The sequence below is a fragment of the Dipodomys spectabilis genome, unplaced genomic scaffold, assembly GCF_019054845.1.
Source record: "Dipodomys spectabilis isolate Male_0828 unplaced genomic scaffold, ASM1905484v1 ptg000197l, whole genome shotgun sequence".
Taxonomy (NCBI): domain Eukaryota; kingdom Metazoa; phylum Chordata; class Mammalia; order Rodentia; family Heteromyidae; genus Dipodomys; species Dipodomys spectabilis.
In genome coordinates, this window is record NW_024870874.1 from 14,605,150 (window position 1) to 14,622,796 (window position 17,647).

General features: G+C 42.8%; 1 protein-coding gene across 1 annotated transcript; it reads right to left on the reverse strand.

Moving 5' to 3' along the window:
* Positions 1 to 950: 950 nt before the first annotated feature.
* Pax4 (paired box 4) lies at positions 951 to 5,688 on the reverse strand. Its single transcript, XM_042695990.1, has 10 exons — positions 5,676 to 5,688; positions 5,179 to 5,309; positions 4,345 to 4,560; positions 4,004 to 4,079; positions 3,364 to 3,486; positions 3,168 to 3,250; positions 2,776 to 2,845; positions 2,141 to 2,196; positions 1,625 to 1,766; positions 951 to 1,084 (listed from the first exon to the last, which is right to left on the reverse strand). Exons 1-10 carry the CDS (start codon positions 5,686 to 5,688, stop codon positions 951 to 953), a joined length of 1,044 nt encoding a protein of 347 aa, XP_042551924.1.
* Positions 5,689 to 17,647: the final 11,959 nt, after the last annotated feature.

A 17,647-nucleotide genomic window follows, 5' to 3' on the forward strand; every position in this document is an offset into this window, starting at 1 on the left:
TCACATATTGAGAATGGGGGGGGGGGAGAGGAAGGAAGAGAGACGGGGAGGAAAGGAAGGAGGTACAGATGGGAGGAGAGGGGAAGGAAGAGGGCAGATGGGAGGAGAGGGGAAGGAAGAAGGTAGGGGGAGAAAATATGATATTTGGAGATATAAACCCATCCTGCTTTTCAACGATCCCCTTCTTCATTTTCTTTCTCCTGTTTTCCTCCCTTTTCCCACCTCCCTAAACCACCCAGAAGGGTGGAGGGATAGACTTGAAAAGTGTAGGAACTTCCCACCAAGAGTCATGCCCCTGGAGCATGTATAAATGGAAAAGCAGAGTATGAAAAATTTTATTTCCACTCTGTTGCTATGATAAAAATACACATACAATTTGAGAGTTTATGTCTGTTTTTTAGACTAAGAATAGTTAATTATAGTAAATTTTCTTAGGTGTGGATATAGTAGTATAGTTACTTAAAGTTCCTCATTGTTGGAAGATGCATGCTGGAGGACTTGAATGACATACTATAATGTAATATCTGTGTATGTGTGCACATAAATACATGTAGCCTCCAATGCCTAGATAGACCAATACATATGTACATACATGTGTAATGCTAGATAAATATATCACCTGGTTATGTATATACATAAATTAGATACTAGATAAGTAGATACCATAAATAGTAGATACATAGAGAGAGAGTAGGGCACTATTTATAATGGTTTCATATCAAGGAATTTAGTAAGGAATTATAGTTAATTATAGTAAATTTTCTTAGGTGCGGATATAGTTTTGTAGTTAGAGAGAGGAGAGAGAGAGAGGAGAGAAGAGAAAGAGATAGTAGGTCCCTGTTTATAATGGTTCCATATCAAGGTGGGCATATGGGTCCTCAGAGGAAGAGCATAAGAACAAATACTACTGCAAATTCAGAATATTTTTATTATTGCTGAGTGGAGGCCTCTTATGGCCAATGTGAATAAGGGGTAGGTGTTGCTTCTCCAGATCTTTCAATTGGTTGATGCATAGGAGGGGCAGCAAAGCAGGGCCAGGCAAAGTCCACACATGTGGCCATGGGAAGGAGGAAGGAGCAGCCATCTGTGTGAGCAAGTTGGACAATGGACAGGTGGCATTAGATCCTACTCATCATCTCTACCTCCTGGGCCTTTCATCTCATTCCAGCTCTTACAGCAGTGGAGAGCTAGTCAGAGCAGAACCTGAATGGTACCGAAACTGGCCCCAGGGGCATTTGAAGGAAGGACAAGGAAAGCAAAAGAAGTTTTGAATCCTGGGAACATGGCTGTGTTGTCAAACAGCCATCAGGACAAAGAGGAGAACTTGAGCTTAGTCCTTCCACCCTACCTCTCAACGTCATCAGATAAGGAACAGTCCAGGGCATTGATCAGGATATTTGCACTCAAATCCAAATCCTACACCCCCAACCTTACCTGCTTGGTTGTCAGTGATGCTAAAGACCAGGAGATGCAAGTGTCCCAACTTTATGAGCCATGTAAGGAATGACAAAAGCTACTTGGAAATTCCTGTAGTGACCTTGATCTTCCATGTCCTCCTGTGACTCAAGGAGTCAATCATTCCTCGCCCCACCCAGCAGGACTGAGGCCTTATCTGGATTCTTACCCCAGCAGGGCTGGAGATAGGCTGGTTGGTGGGTGTCAATAGGATACCTCTCCTGCGCAGTCCCCCAGCACAGCTGATAACAGGAAGGACGCACTGGTTCCGAGGCAGACAGGGAAGCTGTGGATACACTGCCAAGGTCCTGCTAGAAAAAGCAAGATGAGAGAATGCCATTGTCCGAGGAGAAAAGCACTCAATACCTGACTTAAGAAATGCTGACCCCTCTGTACACCACCTTTATGATAACTTTTTTTTAATGACAAGAAGAGACCCTCAGTGCCAGTGAGGCTTCCTGTTTAGAAGGCTTGGAACCTGCACTACTTGTTCCCCGGGCTGTGTTCTGTACTCCAGAGGACACCATTCACAAAATAGACTAGAGGTTGGCATGTGCCAGAAATGTGTACTGTGAACTCCCTAGAGAGTCATAGACATGAGCTCTCAAGGCCATCTCCAGAAATGGGAGATGTGGTGAGCCCTTCAGACCTCCTGGTTTACAAATTTGCCTCTTCTTCCAAGTACCTGAGCAGAGATAATCCCTGGAGAAGTTCTTGGTACTGTCAGATCCTGAGAAACACCTACAAGGAAAGAGTGCATTCCTTGAGAGGGAGGGATTGAGGCTGGGAAAGGGAAAATTTGGAGACAGGCACAGTGATGAGACTTCCAGGGAAGTCAGCAACTTCTTGCAGAGGTGGGAACAGATGAATGTTATAATTCTAGACTTCCTTTCTCTATAAGGCAAGGCTTTGTAAAACTAGAAAGGATTAAATCCCAAGCATAGCCCTAAAGACAGTATGGCCCTTAAAAGCAGGGACAGTATATGTCCAGCCCCTAGCACAGGGCCTGGCACATAGTTGCTGTGTAAATATTAGGTAGATGGATGGACAGATGGATAAATGGGTTGGATGTGTGAGTATGTGTATCAATTGATGGAGATACATAAATGGATGGATGAATATGCAAGGGGTGTGTTGTGGATGGATAGATGGATGGATGTGTATGTATGTATGAAGATAGATGGAGGACAGATGAATGAATGGATAGAGGGTGTGTGGTGGGTAGATGGGTGGGGATGTTTATGTCTATATGGATAGGTGTCTGAGTTTGTGGGTTGTGTGCATAGAAATCACCTGGAAAAAAAGAAAGAAAGAAATCACCTGGAAGCTGCATTTCCCACTTGAGTTTCTCTTGCCGACGCCATTTGGCTCTTCTGTTGGAAAACCAGACCTGAGGGAGAATTGGGACCATATATTTGGCCACTAGGCATCTGCTGCTCTCACCATGTGTCCCTGGCCTAGAGTCAGAATGTAGAGCCTTCCTTGGACCTCTCCCTGCTCTGACTTTCGCTCCCTCCTCCCTTTCCCCACCTCAAGAGAAACAAGTCATCAGCCAAAGGGATTAACAAGGAAGGTTTCACCCCTGATTTTTGCTCTAAATAGGTTTGTTTCCACATTCTTATCCCCAAGTTTAACTTTACAGAATTCACAGCCATGGCTGGTAGGATTCTATCTCCTAGTATTTAACGCTCACAGTCATAGAGCTTACTCACCCTCACTGTGTCCTCGGGCAGACAGGTAGCTGCAGCCAGCTTTCCACGGGCCACTGAATCAGGATATTGCCCACGCTGGAACTCTGCAGAAACAGAGACTCAGAGGACATAGAGGGAAGGCAAGACGTGAGTCTCCCCAAAAGGCACTATTCCCCACCTTTAAAACTCCATCTTGCCTCCCAGCCCAGTCCAGCACCTTTCTCCAGGGCCTCAGCTTGGCCTGGAGAGAAGATAGTCCGATTCCTGTGGCTAGTTCCTGGGTGAGGACCTCTGGGAGCATCACCACTATGAAGAATGGGAAGAGCTGGAGCCAAAACAGCTGCAAAGGAGGACAATATCTTGTGGTGGTTTGTGATGGTGATTCTTCTGGTCAGATGGGGACCCTATATCCCTGGGGCTGTGACTGAGCAACAGTGCGAGTGTAGGAGCCAAGGTGATCCACCATTTTTCACTTTTCACAGGGAGATGACAGAAAGTGGGCTCAGTGTCACAGTGGTATTTGCAGAGAGCAGCAGTAGGGATGGTCCAACTTTACATGATACATAGTACATAAAAGATGCTCATGAGGGAGAGGGAAGACCACTCCTGCCTTTTTCTCAGCAGATACTGTGAACTAAGAAGCTAGGGGTCCTAGGTTCTGCTTTAAGACCTGCCAGTTAGCTAATGATCTTGAGTAGGTCACATGACTTCCTGAACCTACATTTCAGATTGTGTCAGGCCCTTTGTCTAGGGCTTTTGGGAGGGCGATCCAAAACAAGAATGAAAAAGTGCATTGAGATCTATAACATGAGGAAAATTTGTCTTTGTATTTCCCTAGGCATAACTCCAAGACCCACCTGATGAGCTGAGCTGTGCCCAGTGCAGTCTCTGGTTTTCCTGTAGTTCCCGCAAAACTCGATTGATGGAGGAGACCTGGGGGGAGTTGGGTGATGAGTGGGGAGATGGTGTTACAGACCCAGGATTGCATTCTGAAGCGATTCTGCAGCACACACACTCCCCAATGCCATCCCCCTCCCCTGCTTTTTTTCCCCTCACTTCTCTTAGCACCACCACTTGTCAGCAGAAAGATCACAGGGGCTCCAATCCCCAGCCTAGAATGGCAGGCTTCACAATGCCAAAGTAAAGAAAGAAAAGGGTCTTATTCTTTGCATACAGCCTGTTTGCAAGCCTCACTTACACTGGGCATCTTGTCTTGAGTACAGAACCCTTCGACACAAAGCTGATGTTGGATCTCCCAGGCAAACAGGGCTGGACATGCGTTCTTCAGCTGAGCAATCCGAGCCACCACGGGAGGTGTGGCCAGGCGTGGCTTGCTTCCCCCAATACTCTTGGGTTCCAAGGCACCTGTGCGGTAGTAACGCCCTAGGATCTTGCTCACACAGCCATTAGATACCTGGGCCAGGTGAGAAGCAAGGACAGGTAAGACATGATGGGTAGAAGGATTAATGTTCCTGGGAAAAGGCAAAGCAGGACATATTAAATGAAGGTATGGAATTGAGAGTTTAGCCTCACCTTTCAAAACATAAAAATCCCTTTCCCAACCTCCAAAAGGGTCTTCTAGGAAGTAGCCCAAGCCTCAAAGGCCCTCAGGGTCTTAAACTTCTTTCTGCTCTTCTTCTTCTTCTTCTTCCTCTTCCTCTTCCTCTTCCTCTTCCTCTTCCTCTTCCTCTTCCTCTTCTTCTTCTTCTTCTTCTTCTTCTTCTTCTTCTTCTTCTTCTTCTTCTTCTTCTTCTTCTTCTTCTCCTTCTCCTTCTCCTTCTTCTTCTTCTTCTTCTTCCAGTCCTGGAGCTTGAACTCAGAGCCTGGGCACTGTCCCTGAGCTTCTTTTGCTCACGGCTAGTGCTCTACCACTTGAGCCACGGTGCCACTTCTGGCCTTTTCTGTTTATGTGGTACTGAGGAATCGAACCCAGGACTTCATGCATGCTAGGTAAGCAGTCTACCACTAAGCCACATTCCCAGCCCTCTCTCTGCTTCTCGTTCCCATTATTGGACAAAGGTCTTGGCACTACCTTAAGGCTTCGTGAGATGTCACAGGGTCGCATTCCGCTCATTGCCAGCTGCACGATCTGCTGCCTGGTGTCCAGAGGTAGGGGCCGACCATTCACAAAGATCCCCCCCAGTTGATTGACACTGCTGATCCCTGGGCATGAGAAGTAAGCATCCACACATTGCCTCTCTCTCTAACCCCCAACCACTTTTGCAGAAGTTCACTCAGACCTCCCATCTGGTTTGTCACCATAGGTTAAGTCTTCCTCTAAGGGACTGCCTCTCACCCCGAATCTTCACAATATGCCACTTTCTTTGGGAGCTGACTCATGGAGTCTGTGCACCTTGGACATAGGTGCTTACTCTCTTGATCTAAGAGAAACAGGGTATAACAGAGAGGCAGGGACTAGCAGAGTTTCTCCCAGATCACTGACAAGGGGATGAGACATTGTGTTGGTTGAAGCAACTCCCCTGACTTCTAACCCATCCCCATTCTTCCCATCTCTCTTAGACCTCTCACCATTCTGCTGCATGCTCCAAGCTGGCCTCAGGCAAGGACAGGAGTCTGGGGAAGATTAGGAATGCAAGTTCCTTTAAAGAATTCCTGGCTTGCAGGCAGGATCTATAACAATAGGAGGTTATTTGGTGGAGGTCTCTTCCTTGAAATGGTCATAGGAGAAATTGCTTGTGAGAGAAGGTGGATGTTTCTAAAACAAGAACATTAAAATTCACATTTGAGCTAGAGACTCTGGAGTCCTCAAAAGGGCTGTCTATTGGGTAATGCCAAAGCCATATTAAGCACAAAAGAGTCTCTGATCACGGGCCACTATGCCGTTCCTGCTCTCCTTAGCAATTAATGGGAGTTGAGGCTGCCTCATTTGTGCCTGGAATCTTGGCAGGGCTGTAGGTGACTCCACAAAAGAGTCTTTCCATGGAGCTTTCCTATCATAACCATGTCCTTTTGGCTGAGTTAACTCACCTGCTTACTCGACAAGGTTCTAGGCATGAACACACCAGTGGCTATTTAGGAGGAAAGCAGAAAAAAAGAAGAGAGACCAGGTCTTTGTTCACTAAGAGATTATAGTACCACCAGCATTGGTGAAGCAGCAACGAATTACAACAAGCCTGAAATCCAGCATCTCCTATTTAAATTCAGTAGCTAAAGTGGCTTTCATGTATTCATTTCTAGGCAAATAGAGTTATATTTCCCTTCAAGCTCTCATTGTTCTGGAAACATAAGAAGGAAAGCAAAGGTTTGTTTTTTTTTTTTTTTCCAAAGAAAACTGAGGTACAGATTAGGGTTCCTATAAGCCAAGAGCCACCCAGATAGTAAAACTCAAGTTCAGAAACCAGTTCTTCACCAGCTATCAGAATTTCTGGTTCCTGTTCCTGGAGCTATCTTTCTGTCCCCACTTTGCTTCATGGTCATGTAATTATCATCAAAGCAATGGAGAAAGGAGAATACATCTGGGAACCTAAACGGCTATGCTAGGCACAAGGAGGTAGGGGCTCAGAATATCAGATAAACTTTGAATCCTTGATAGGACTCTGTCCTCCTGTATGACCAAGAACTCAGAGGAATATTGGGAACACAGGATCAATAGTCAAACCTAGATAATCTCCAAACCAAAAAGAATCATGCCCCAACTTACAAACAGAACCCCCTTTCCCAATAGTCTCCCACACATTCTAATCATTGACATTAACTTGTCTGAGAAAACAATGTACTCACAAGATGAGAAAGCAGGTTAGAGGTTGAAGGGGAAGGATAGTGGGTAGCTGCAAAGACACAAAGAGAGTTGGGTTTGGCCACACAAAGACATGGAGACTGCATGGGAGGCAGAGTAGACAATGAACTTGCAGGTGGCTACCTGGCTGGAGCTGTGAGCTGCAGGAGAAGGTCTCAGTCTCCTGTTTTGGGGTCCTGAAACTCCTGTGGATTCCAAGGGTGCTGGTGGTCTGGTTCTGGTAGCAGGCTTCGCCTTCCTCCTGCTTCAGTCCTGCCAGGGGGTCCAGAGCTACAGAGAGCCTGTGCTCAGGAGCAGAGGGCAGCCTTCTGGGAACAGCCGGTGATGTCATAGGCCATGGGCAGAGAAGAAAGGAGGAGGGAGGTGTGCATGGGGCTGACTGACACTGGCCCTGAGGCAGGCAAATCAGAGGCAATGACCCATTGTCTCCTGTGGAGAGTTTTCAGTGCCCACCTTGGATCCACCTAACCTGAAACAAGTTCAGAGCCATTTTCATGCAGGTTTCCTAGACCCAGAGTATGCTCACATGGGGCCAGAATTCCTAAAATGTACAAAGAGATGGGGGACTGAGAACTGCAGACTATGTAGCTAAAGTTTTCAGTGCACAGAAACACAAAGGGAGCTTCCAGAACCATTGACTAACTTTCTAGGCATAACACATACCTGAGCTTTGAAATCAACTCCTTAATCATCTGTATTACTGCAAAAGATAAAGGACATATAGCATGGTTCCTAAACTCTGAGTTGGTTCCTAAAGTTCAGAGAAGAGGGTGAGCAGTGAGCATGTCACATTTCACCAGTTCAATCCAGAGCATCCTCAATGATTGATTGACTTTTTGACCAATGAAGACATCAGACTGAGTTCTTGGCTGGAAATGGGCATCCTGGACTTCATGACATTAATGATGGTGATGGTGGGATTGAGCCTCAGAGGGTAGTTAGAGATGCATGTGGGGGTGTTTGTGAGGAAGTGTGCAATCTGGCTTTCCTTCTTTCATCTCTAGATGTTATCAGGCTCCTTTCTACTAGAGGTGTGGTGTTTTTAGATTACCATCTAGGTCATCAAAGACACTGTTGTTGCCACAAAAGTCACTCTTTTCCGGGTCATTGGTTAAAGCCATCAGTGGCGGGATAGGTTTTTTCCTGAAGAATGGTTTCTGGGAGTGAATGTGTTCTCTAATGCTTGGAAGTTTTGTTGCCATCACAGTCTTGGGGCATTCTCTACAGGATGGGAAGAAGCCAATGTAAAAACAAAACAAAACAAAAAACCTTTTGGGTCCATTAAATATATCAGATTCTGTGAGTCTGTCTCAGAAGTTAGGCATGAGTAGGCACGGTGTAGAAAAATAAGACTAGTCCAGAAGTCAGAGGAGGAAAGAGTGGATCTCAGTAACAAATGCTTTGCGTTTGGGGGGAGATAAGGTATTGAGAGGTTGAAAATTCTTGTACTGAGAGATGAACTGTAATCAGAAGTTGGTTTTCTACCTTACCCTGATACATATTCCCTTCTTCTTCCACCTCATCCAGCCTCCCCAGGCTAGCCCAGAACCCTGGAGTACAGGGGAGACTGCAGTGTGTGGTTTCAGCACTGTGGGCAGGACAGCATATGTCTGGTGCAGGTAGAGCCTATTCCTCTCCCAGTCCCATTCTAAGGACTGCTGGTCACGCCACTTGGCAGTGCCTAGTGAAAAGAAGCCCCCAGGAAGGGACGGGGCAGCTCTGCTCTTACTGCCCCTTTCCTGCCTCATCCCTCTTTCCTGGATCTGCTCCTTGCATCTGGAGACTCAAGGCTTAAGTTCTGACTAGCTAATCCTATAGACAGCTGCATGAGGTTAGAGAGAGGGGTGTCAGGAGGAGAAAGGACAAGCCCTGGCAGATGGTGGTGGCAGAGACTTCCCCCATAAACTATCCTCTCCCTCCTCCTTTACAACGGGGCTCTTGGGTCTGATCAAACAGAAGCTTTCGACCCAGAGGTGAGGGGGGGAGGGAAAAAGGGGAGAGGGCCCTGGCAGGGGGCCTAGCGAGCCCAAAGGCTCAGCCACTCAGCCTTCTGCCCAGCGCGCCCGACTGTTTGAGAAGCAAATATCTACCTTTACTGTCTGACTCTCTCAACTGCCCCCACCGGGTTTGGGGCTAATTGTCCCTCATTAGCTGGGCCCAGGCCCCAGGCTGCTGCCAATCCCTGCCATCTGCTCACAATTATACATTAACTCAAAGGTCTTGCCATACGCCAGCCAGTCTGTGCGCCCCTCTCCCGGGCCAGACATGGCCGTTCCAGCCTGTCCCTCACCCCGAGATGTAGAGCCTTGACCTCTGGCTCCTTCTGTCCTTGGGAGCCCCCTAGTATAAGGGTTCGTGGCGGTGGAAGAAGTCCTGTCGACAGTAGAGGTGGCTGGAGCCCTCCTGCCTTCCTCCCTCGGTCAGAAGGTGAGCTAAACCCGTGCGTAAAACTGGAGAGGCTCAGGGCGCGGCCAGCGCATAGATCCGCTGATTGGGTCTGACACCACACCGCAGGCTTTTGTCACCTGTTTGAAGAGATGACACCAGTCCCATGCTGTTTTATCCCTCCCCCATGGCACCTTTCTGTAGGCCATGAGATCCTGGCCGTCCCCTCCCTGCTCTCCAAAGAGCCCCATTCTCACGCTGACCCTCAGCTTAACCAGGGCGCACACAGCCACCTTATCCAAAAACCGGTCCGGTAGGCTGTACCGCCCCCAGTACAGTCCAGTGCTTCCCTTGCTACAGAAACGTGGAGGTTCTTCAGCTTTTCTGGATATTCTTGAGCTTGGGACCCACACTACAGCTGCATCCCCCGTCCTCAAAGCTTTATGTAGCCACCCTAGTCTTCCAGCTCAGACTTTCTACCCATACCAATTTCGGTAAATCCCAGCGGTTTTCGGCTTAGCTTTCTAGGAGGCCCTCCCTCTAATCTCCCTAGAAAGAACAGCTTCTTGACCGAGGCTTAGAACTGAGGATCAGGTGAAAAGCGCTCTCCACACCCCTTTCTCTCCATGAGCCTCTAGCCTCTGAGTGCAAGGATGCTTCACGGTCGTCTGAGGACTAGGGTGGCTCAGGTGGGGTGGTTAGTCTGTATTGTCCTAGATTAACTCCCGTCAGAGCTGGATTGTTCAGGGACCCAAGCCAAGGGTACAAGGAGACCAGACAAGCAAATGGGGACGGGGGTGGGGGGGAAGAGGGAAGGGTAGGGCATGATGTGAAAGGCTGGCTGTGAAGAACCCATTCCAGAGCTGCCAGAGTTGCACACTGTGCCGGGAACAGCCCATGAGGAGGTCGGATTGACACCCTGCCAGCCTCCCAATGTCTTCCCCTGGGGAAGGGGATATGTGGGGACTGGGATTTTCAGACTGGCGGGAAGTAGTAACCTGAAGTTCAGTGAGTTCCCTGAGGACTTCAGCTCGGCACTCATCTCACTCTGCCTTACATTACAGGAAGTTGAAAGCCAATTGTTTTCAACATAAGCTTTCTTTTTAGTAAACTTCATTTAAAGACAGTTTTAGATTTATAGAAAAAAAATGGAAGATATACAGAGAATTCACATATCTCTATCCAGTTTCTTATTAACATTTTTACATTCGTTGGTGTATTAAAACAATGTATAGTTGTTATAAATAATAAACACTGATATTATTATTAGCTAAAGTCTCCACCCACTTCAGGTTTCCTCAGTTTTCCCCTAATGTTATTTTTCCGTTCCAAGATCCCATCTAGGAGACCACTGGTATTTAATCATCATGGCTCCTTCACTGCCCTGGGCTGTGACAGTTCCTCAGATTTCTCTTGTTTTTGATGATTTGGACGGTTTTGAGTAATCAAGTATCCAATAAAAACATCCTTTGGTTGAGATCTCTTTAAAATTCAGTACTTTTCAGCTAATACAGAAAGATCTTACATATTTATGGGATGCCATGTGATATATAATGATTAAATCATTACATCTAGCTCTTCTAACATTTATCATTTCTTTATGACGAAAACATCTGAAATTCTTCCCTATAGCTTTTTGAAATATACAGTGTGTTATTAACTACTGTCCTCTTACTGTGCAGTGACTATTATTTAGTGCCTATTGACTAACCTGTCCCCATTCCTCCCTCACCCTAAATCTTTCTAATGTTTTCTTCATGATTAAACTTGGTTTATGGTTTTAAAGGAGGAAGACCACAGGAATTATTTCATACAGGTCTAATGAAATTTGTCACATTCTACATCCCACTTTAGGATCTGCTGATGACCTACATGATTTCTCGACATTGCAAACATTAAAGCCTAATCTTTGTGCTATAAAGTTCTATAGGTACCAAATATGTAGTGTTATGTATCCATAATTATATTATTGTGCAGAATAGTTTGAGTATGCTGAGAAATCTCATTGAAACACTGAGATAATCCTTGATCATTTTCATTGTTGTTATAGTTTTGATTTTTCAGAATGTCATATAATGGAATCATGGAATATGTAGCTTTCTGAAATTAGAAATATGTCTTTAATATTTACCTGCATCTATTCATTACCTTATAATTCATTAATTTTTATTGTTGAATAATATTTTATTGAACAGATATAGCACTCATTGCAATTCATTTTTTGAAGGATATTAAAGGACATATAAGGGTGCTATAAACATGCATATAGACACACAGGTTTTTGTGTGGGCATACATGCCAATTCATTTGGATAAAAAGCAAGGAACACAATTGCTAGGTTGTGTGGTTAGGGTGTGATTAGTTTGTAAGAAACTGCCAAACTATCTTCCAAAGATTTCTATCATTTTGCATTCCTAACAAGAGTGAATGATTACTTCTGTTGCTTTGTATCCTTCCAGAAAATAGTATTGTCAGGGGTTATTTTGTTAGCTCTCTTTATTGATGTATAGAGGAACCTCATTGTTTTAATTTGCAATTCCCTAATAACAAATTATGTTGAACATTATTTTCAGACACTTAATTTGACATCTGAACATACTCTTTGGTAAAGTGTTTACTTTCTCTTTTTTTCTGTCTTTTATTTCTTTCCTGGTGCTGGCCCATTTTTTTTTTTCCAGCCCTGGCCTGCTTTTTTAGTTGGGTTGCTTGTTTTCTTATTGTTGAATTTTAATATTTTGGATAGAATTCCCTTATCGACTATGTTTTTGGTTTTCGGTTTTTGAGACCTGGTCATATTAGGTGACCCAGGATCACCTTAACTTGATGCTCTTTCCCTCTTAGCCTCCTGAGCGCTGGGATTGTAAGTATGTACCACCATGTCTAGCTTAGATGTATGTTTGGAAAGCATTGTTCCTAGGACTATGGTTTGTCTTTTGATTTTCTTAATATGGACTTCTTAGAGTAGAAAAATTCAATTTTAATGCATCTTAATTTATCAAGTTTTTAATTGATCTTTCTTTCATCATACCTAGAAAACTTAGCACCAAATCCCAAGTCATCTAGACTTTCTTCTATGTTCTCTTCTAGAAATGTTATAGTTTTGTATTTATACTTAGGTTTGGGTTCCATTTTGAGTTCCTTTTTGAGAAATGTATAAGGTCTATATCTTATTTCACTTTTTGTATATTTTGTAATTGTTGAACAATTCTTGCAAAGACTATCCTTTTCCATTTATTGCCTCTGCTCTTTGGTCAAGGTTAATTGACAATAATTGTGTGGATCTATTTCCAGGCTCTTTATCCTATTGACCTATGTATCTATTTTTCATCAATATCATGGCATCTTGATTATGTAGCTTTACAGTGAAACTTAAAGTTGAGTAGAGTAATGAGAGTCCTTCAAGTTTATTCTTTAAGTTTGTGCTGACTAATCTATGTATTTCAGATATAAACTTTATAATTAGTATGCCAATCTCTACAGAATAGCTTTCTGGAATTTTGTTTGGGATATTGAATCTGTAGTTGGGAAGAATGAACGTATGGATGATATTGAGTAGCATAATTTCTATAGATTTTTAAAATTTCTTTCCTGAGTTTTGTACTTTCCCCCACATAGAACCTGTACACATTTTATTTGATTTTTACTTAAATCAAGTTATTATTAGTTTAATGTACTATTTATTATTATCTCAAAGTTCTGGTTCTTCATTTTGATAAGTTACCATTTTTAAAATTCAAATGATAATAGTTTATTGCTCACATAAGGGAAAACAATTGGTGCTTTTGTATGTCATATGTCCTGAGACTTTTCCTAGATTTGCATTAGTTACTTAATTAATTGCTACTGTGTATAATAGATACTCAGTTTGCTTACTCTGCTAGCATTCTACCACTTGAGCTATGCTCCCAATCCTTGTGGCTAGTTATTCTGGAGATTAGAGTCTCCTGGACTTTTCTGCCAAGGACATCTTTGAACCACAATCCTCTGGATCTCAGTTCTCTGAGTAGCTAGAATTACAGTGCTTACTAATTCCAGGAGGTTTTTGTTGAATTGACTCTCTAATATTTTATAATCATGGCTTCCATGTACAAAGACAGTTTCATACCTTCCTTCCTTATCTTTTATTTCTTTTTCTTGTCTTATTATATTAGCTAGGACTTCCAATATGATATCAAACAGGAGTGTTCTGAAAGAACACCCTTGCCTTGTTATCAATCTTGGGAAGTATTCAATTTGTCATCATTAAGCCATCAAGTAGGATACAACCCTACAGTTTTTGTTTTTAATCTGGAAATCTTTGTTCTGTTATTTCCAGCCAGCTATGGCCCTTTCACATTGTATTATAACGCATTTTAACAGCTTAAAGAGATAATTCCCTTTTTGTTGCTCTTTATTCACAATGTTTTCTGATCTGTCTTGATCAAATTTGTTTTTCTATTGACTTTTGTTATATATTTAGGTAGGTTAATTTTTTATTGAAAATTAAGTAAGGGAGAATTGGTATCAAGTTTTTCTATCCAAGGAAATACATATTTTAATAGATTTTAATTTTTTTCCGCTTGTGTATTTCAATGTTTTATTGATCTGGCAACTGCAAAATATACAAATTTCTCTAAGGCATCTCTTGTTTGAAAATGCAGCATAGCTTCATCCTATATTTTTATTTTTAAAAGAACTTCTAGGTTCAGAGGAAAAACGAGATTAAGATAGAAAGATTTCCTAGGTATTTGCCTCTACACATACATATACTTCCCCAATTATCAACATCTCCCACCAGGATGATACATTTGTTAAAACTGATAAACCCAGGCTGTAGGAGGGGTTTTTTTGGTAACTATTCCTTATCAAATTGAGAAAGTTCCTCTTGTACTCCTGTTTGTTAAGAATATTTATCATAAATCAGTATTGGATAAATGCTTTTTCTCTATCAATTGATATACTTAAATGGCTTTTCTTCTTTAGCTTATTGATTTGGCCATTTTTAAAATATTTAATCAGATTTTCATACTTGGAATAAATCCCACCTAGTCACGGGTATAAATTCTGTTGCATCCAACAGTGTTATATCCAGTTTGCTAATGTTTTGTGCCAGACTCTTGCATCTATATTCATAAGAAATACTGGACTGTATCATTCCTCTGTCCTCTTGGAATTAAGTTATTGTTAGCTTCATAAAATTAGTTAGAAAGAATTATCTTCAATAGCCAATCTTTTAGAGTGAGGACAGGGTTTATCAAGGAAATGTAATCAGGTTGGGAAACACCCAAAGTCTTTATTCTGTAATATCACCTAGGACAGGATGGCTAAGTAATTAGCAGTGGGACTTCTAGACCCATCAAGCCTTAGTTCCTATCCTAGCTTTACCATGCCACATACATGATCTTGGCTTTATTAAACATAAATCTACCAAATAGTTATTGAATATTTGCCAGGCACTGGGAAACTGCAAAAAAATAAAAAAAGATGGACATTTCTACCCTTTTGAAATGTACATATTTTCATAAGGATACATTTTTAAACTTTTTGTGCTTCATTTTCCCACATCTACAAGATAAAAATGACAATAAAGGATTGTCATATTATGTAACAACATATGTAAGAACATTTTCTCTATTATTACTACTCCTACTATTAGGCACTAATAGTTAATATAATTACCTGTTGACTGAGTTTAGTAGTTACAGTCTAGGAGATTCCCAGGCCACCCTATTCCTCCTAATTCTGTATTCTCAGTTTGTTCTCTTCATCTCTGGGCTCATTAGCCTGTTCTATGAAATTCCTTCTCAGACCTATTGTTACTTTGCCTGGCAGACAATTAGGTGTCTATCTTTCTGCCTTTGAAATATATCAAAACTTTTGTAGCTTTGAAAGGGAAAGGAATGAGAAGCATAAGTTACTGACGACACAGTCTTTGTCTGTATGCATCCTGAAGGCTGGGAAGCCTTGGCTTGACCTCAGTTAAGTCCAAGGGGACTGTATTTGTTTTCTCTACCCATTGCTAAAAATAAGTTCATCAGAAGTTCAATATAAAACCTCTTCTCCACCTTGAGTGACTTTCCACTGCTTGGAAAGATCCAAAGGAAATGAGAAAGGAAACTTACTCCCTATGGATAAGAATCTTACCTTGGTCCCAGAGCTTTTCATTTTTACTATGTCAACCAGAGGCCCAAAACAACTGCTCTACCTGATAGAAGCACTATACTACCTAGAACAAGCTATGTAACAAAAGGTAATATTATAAATAAAATCTTACTACTCTTTGGCTTAGCAGCATTAAATACAACAGACAGACATGGAATGACTTGCTGTTGTAGATTTCTGTTGTAGGTTTCATTACCAGCCCAGCTGATACTCCTGCACCCTAATCCTCAACTTGTCTAATTGTTCCTTCTTTTTTTTTTTTTTTGGTCCAGTTGTGGGCCTGAACTCTGGGCCTGGGTGCTGTCCCTCAGCTCTTCAGCTCAAGGCTAGCACTCTACCACTTGAGCCACAGCGCCACTTCCGGCTTTTTTCTTTTGCTTATGTGGTGCTGAGGAATCAAACCCAGAGCCTCAAGCATTCAAGGCAAGCGCTCTACCACTGAGCCACCTTCCCAGCCCTAATTGTTCCTTCTAATTGGTCCTCAGGTCTACTTCTTGATTCTAGATCAAATCAGCTTTTCTAGTCTGAAGTCTCTACACTGGAAAGCAACAATTTTACCCTTCTCTGGCTAATATTCACATTGCTGTCTTCTCTATTCTCTCTCCTCTCCTCCCCTCTTTCCCCCTTTCCTCCCATCTCTCTTCTCTCTCTTCCCACCTTCCTTCTTCCCTCTCTCCCTCTTTGCCTTCCTCTCCCTCTCCTGGAAGACACTCCAGAATGGATGTTCAGGAAAAGTTTGTTTTGAAGGCCTCTGTCTGTGTCTCTTTCTGTCTCTCTCTCTCTCTGTGTTTGTCTGTCTGTCTCTCTCTCCTCCTCCTCATTGGGATTTGAACTCAGGGCCTGGGTGCTGACCTTCAGCTTAGTTTTTCCTCAAGGCTGGCACTCTACCACATAAGTCACAGCTCCACTTCCAGCATTTTTTTTAGTGGTTAATTGGAGATAAGAGTCTCATGGGTTTCCCTGCCCAGGCTGGTTTTGAACTGTGATCCTCAGATCTCAGCCTCCTAAGTAGCTAGAAGGTGTGAACTACTGGTGCCTTGCATAGGAAAAGTCTCTCTTTAATCTCTGATTTTTGTTTTTCCTCCTTCCTTTTAACATTTAAATCTTTATTGGCCACCCTTTAGTTACCTCATATACTGGTCTCTCTTCAGTCTTCCTGGGTTGCACTCTTTGTCTTAGTTTTCTTTATATTTTTCACATTTGAATGTATGGTTGTAATTGTTCCAACTGACTAGTGCTTGGAGAGAACTTCAGCAAAAGTGCTTGGCTTCAGTCACTTGTGAGCTTGATAGATCAGGTGGCTCTACCAGTCAGCTCCTAGGCTCCCCTGCAGCTTGTCCAGCGCTTTGTGTTTTGTAGGAACATAGCCTAAGAATAACTGTTGGTAGTCAGGACTCTTGTTTTCCTTCTGTTTCCACACCTCCGCTGAGAGCCCACCCTGTGTGACTGCAAGGAGCAGGGGCAAAGGAGACGCACAGTTGGTAGACACAATGGCAGCAGCTTTGAGGTGTTAGTTCCCTCCACATGCCACCTTTCCTTGGGAAGGAATTGAAAAAAAAAAAAAAAAAGACAAAACAACCCAAAACAGAAACCAACCTCTAGAATCCCACAGAGCAACACCCTTTGGGTATTACTGGCACCATTAGAGGAAGCTGTGTCTTAGAATAGAATTCTCTTGAGAAAAAGAGGAATGCATCTTAAAACAATAGGAAGATGCTGAAGCAAATTATCTAACATAATTGCCCAAATAAGCTAATCTTAGTAACCCAGAAAGAATAGTAATTATATTGGGTGATTAGTAGAGAATGGTGATTTTACCTCTGGAATTTTCTCTTTAATTGTGGCAAAATAGTCACAAACGTGTTTTGCCATTTAAACTCTTTTTAAAAGTGCATTTTGGTGCCATTACTACTATCCGTTTCTAGAACTTTTTCATTATCTCAAACAAACTCTGTACCCTATAAGGATAAAGACTCATCCCCCCAGCCCTTAGGCATTTGTATCCATAATTCTACTTTGCAACTCCATGAACTTGTCTAATTTAGGCACCACATTTAAGTAGGTTCATGTGATATTTGTCCTTTTGTGTCTGACTTACTTCACTCTGTGTGAAGAAAGTTTTGAGTAGAGAACGAAATTCTTCCATATGCTTCCAGGTCCCTGGTCTTTATTACCCAAGTCTCAATGAACAGTGAAAGCTGCTTTGCTGGAGCTGCTT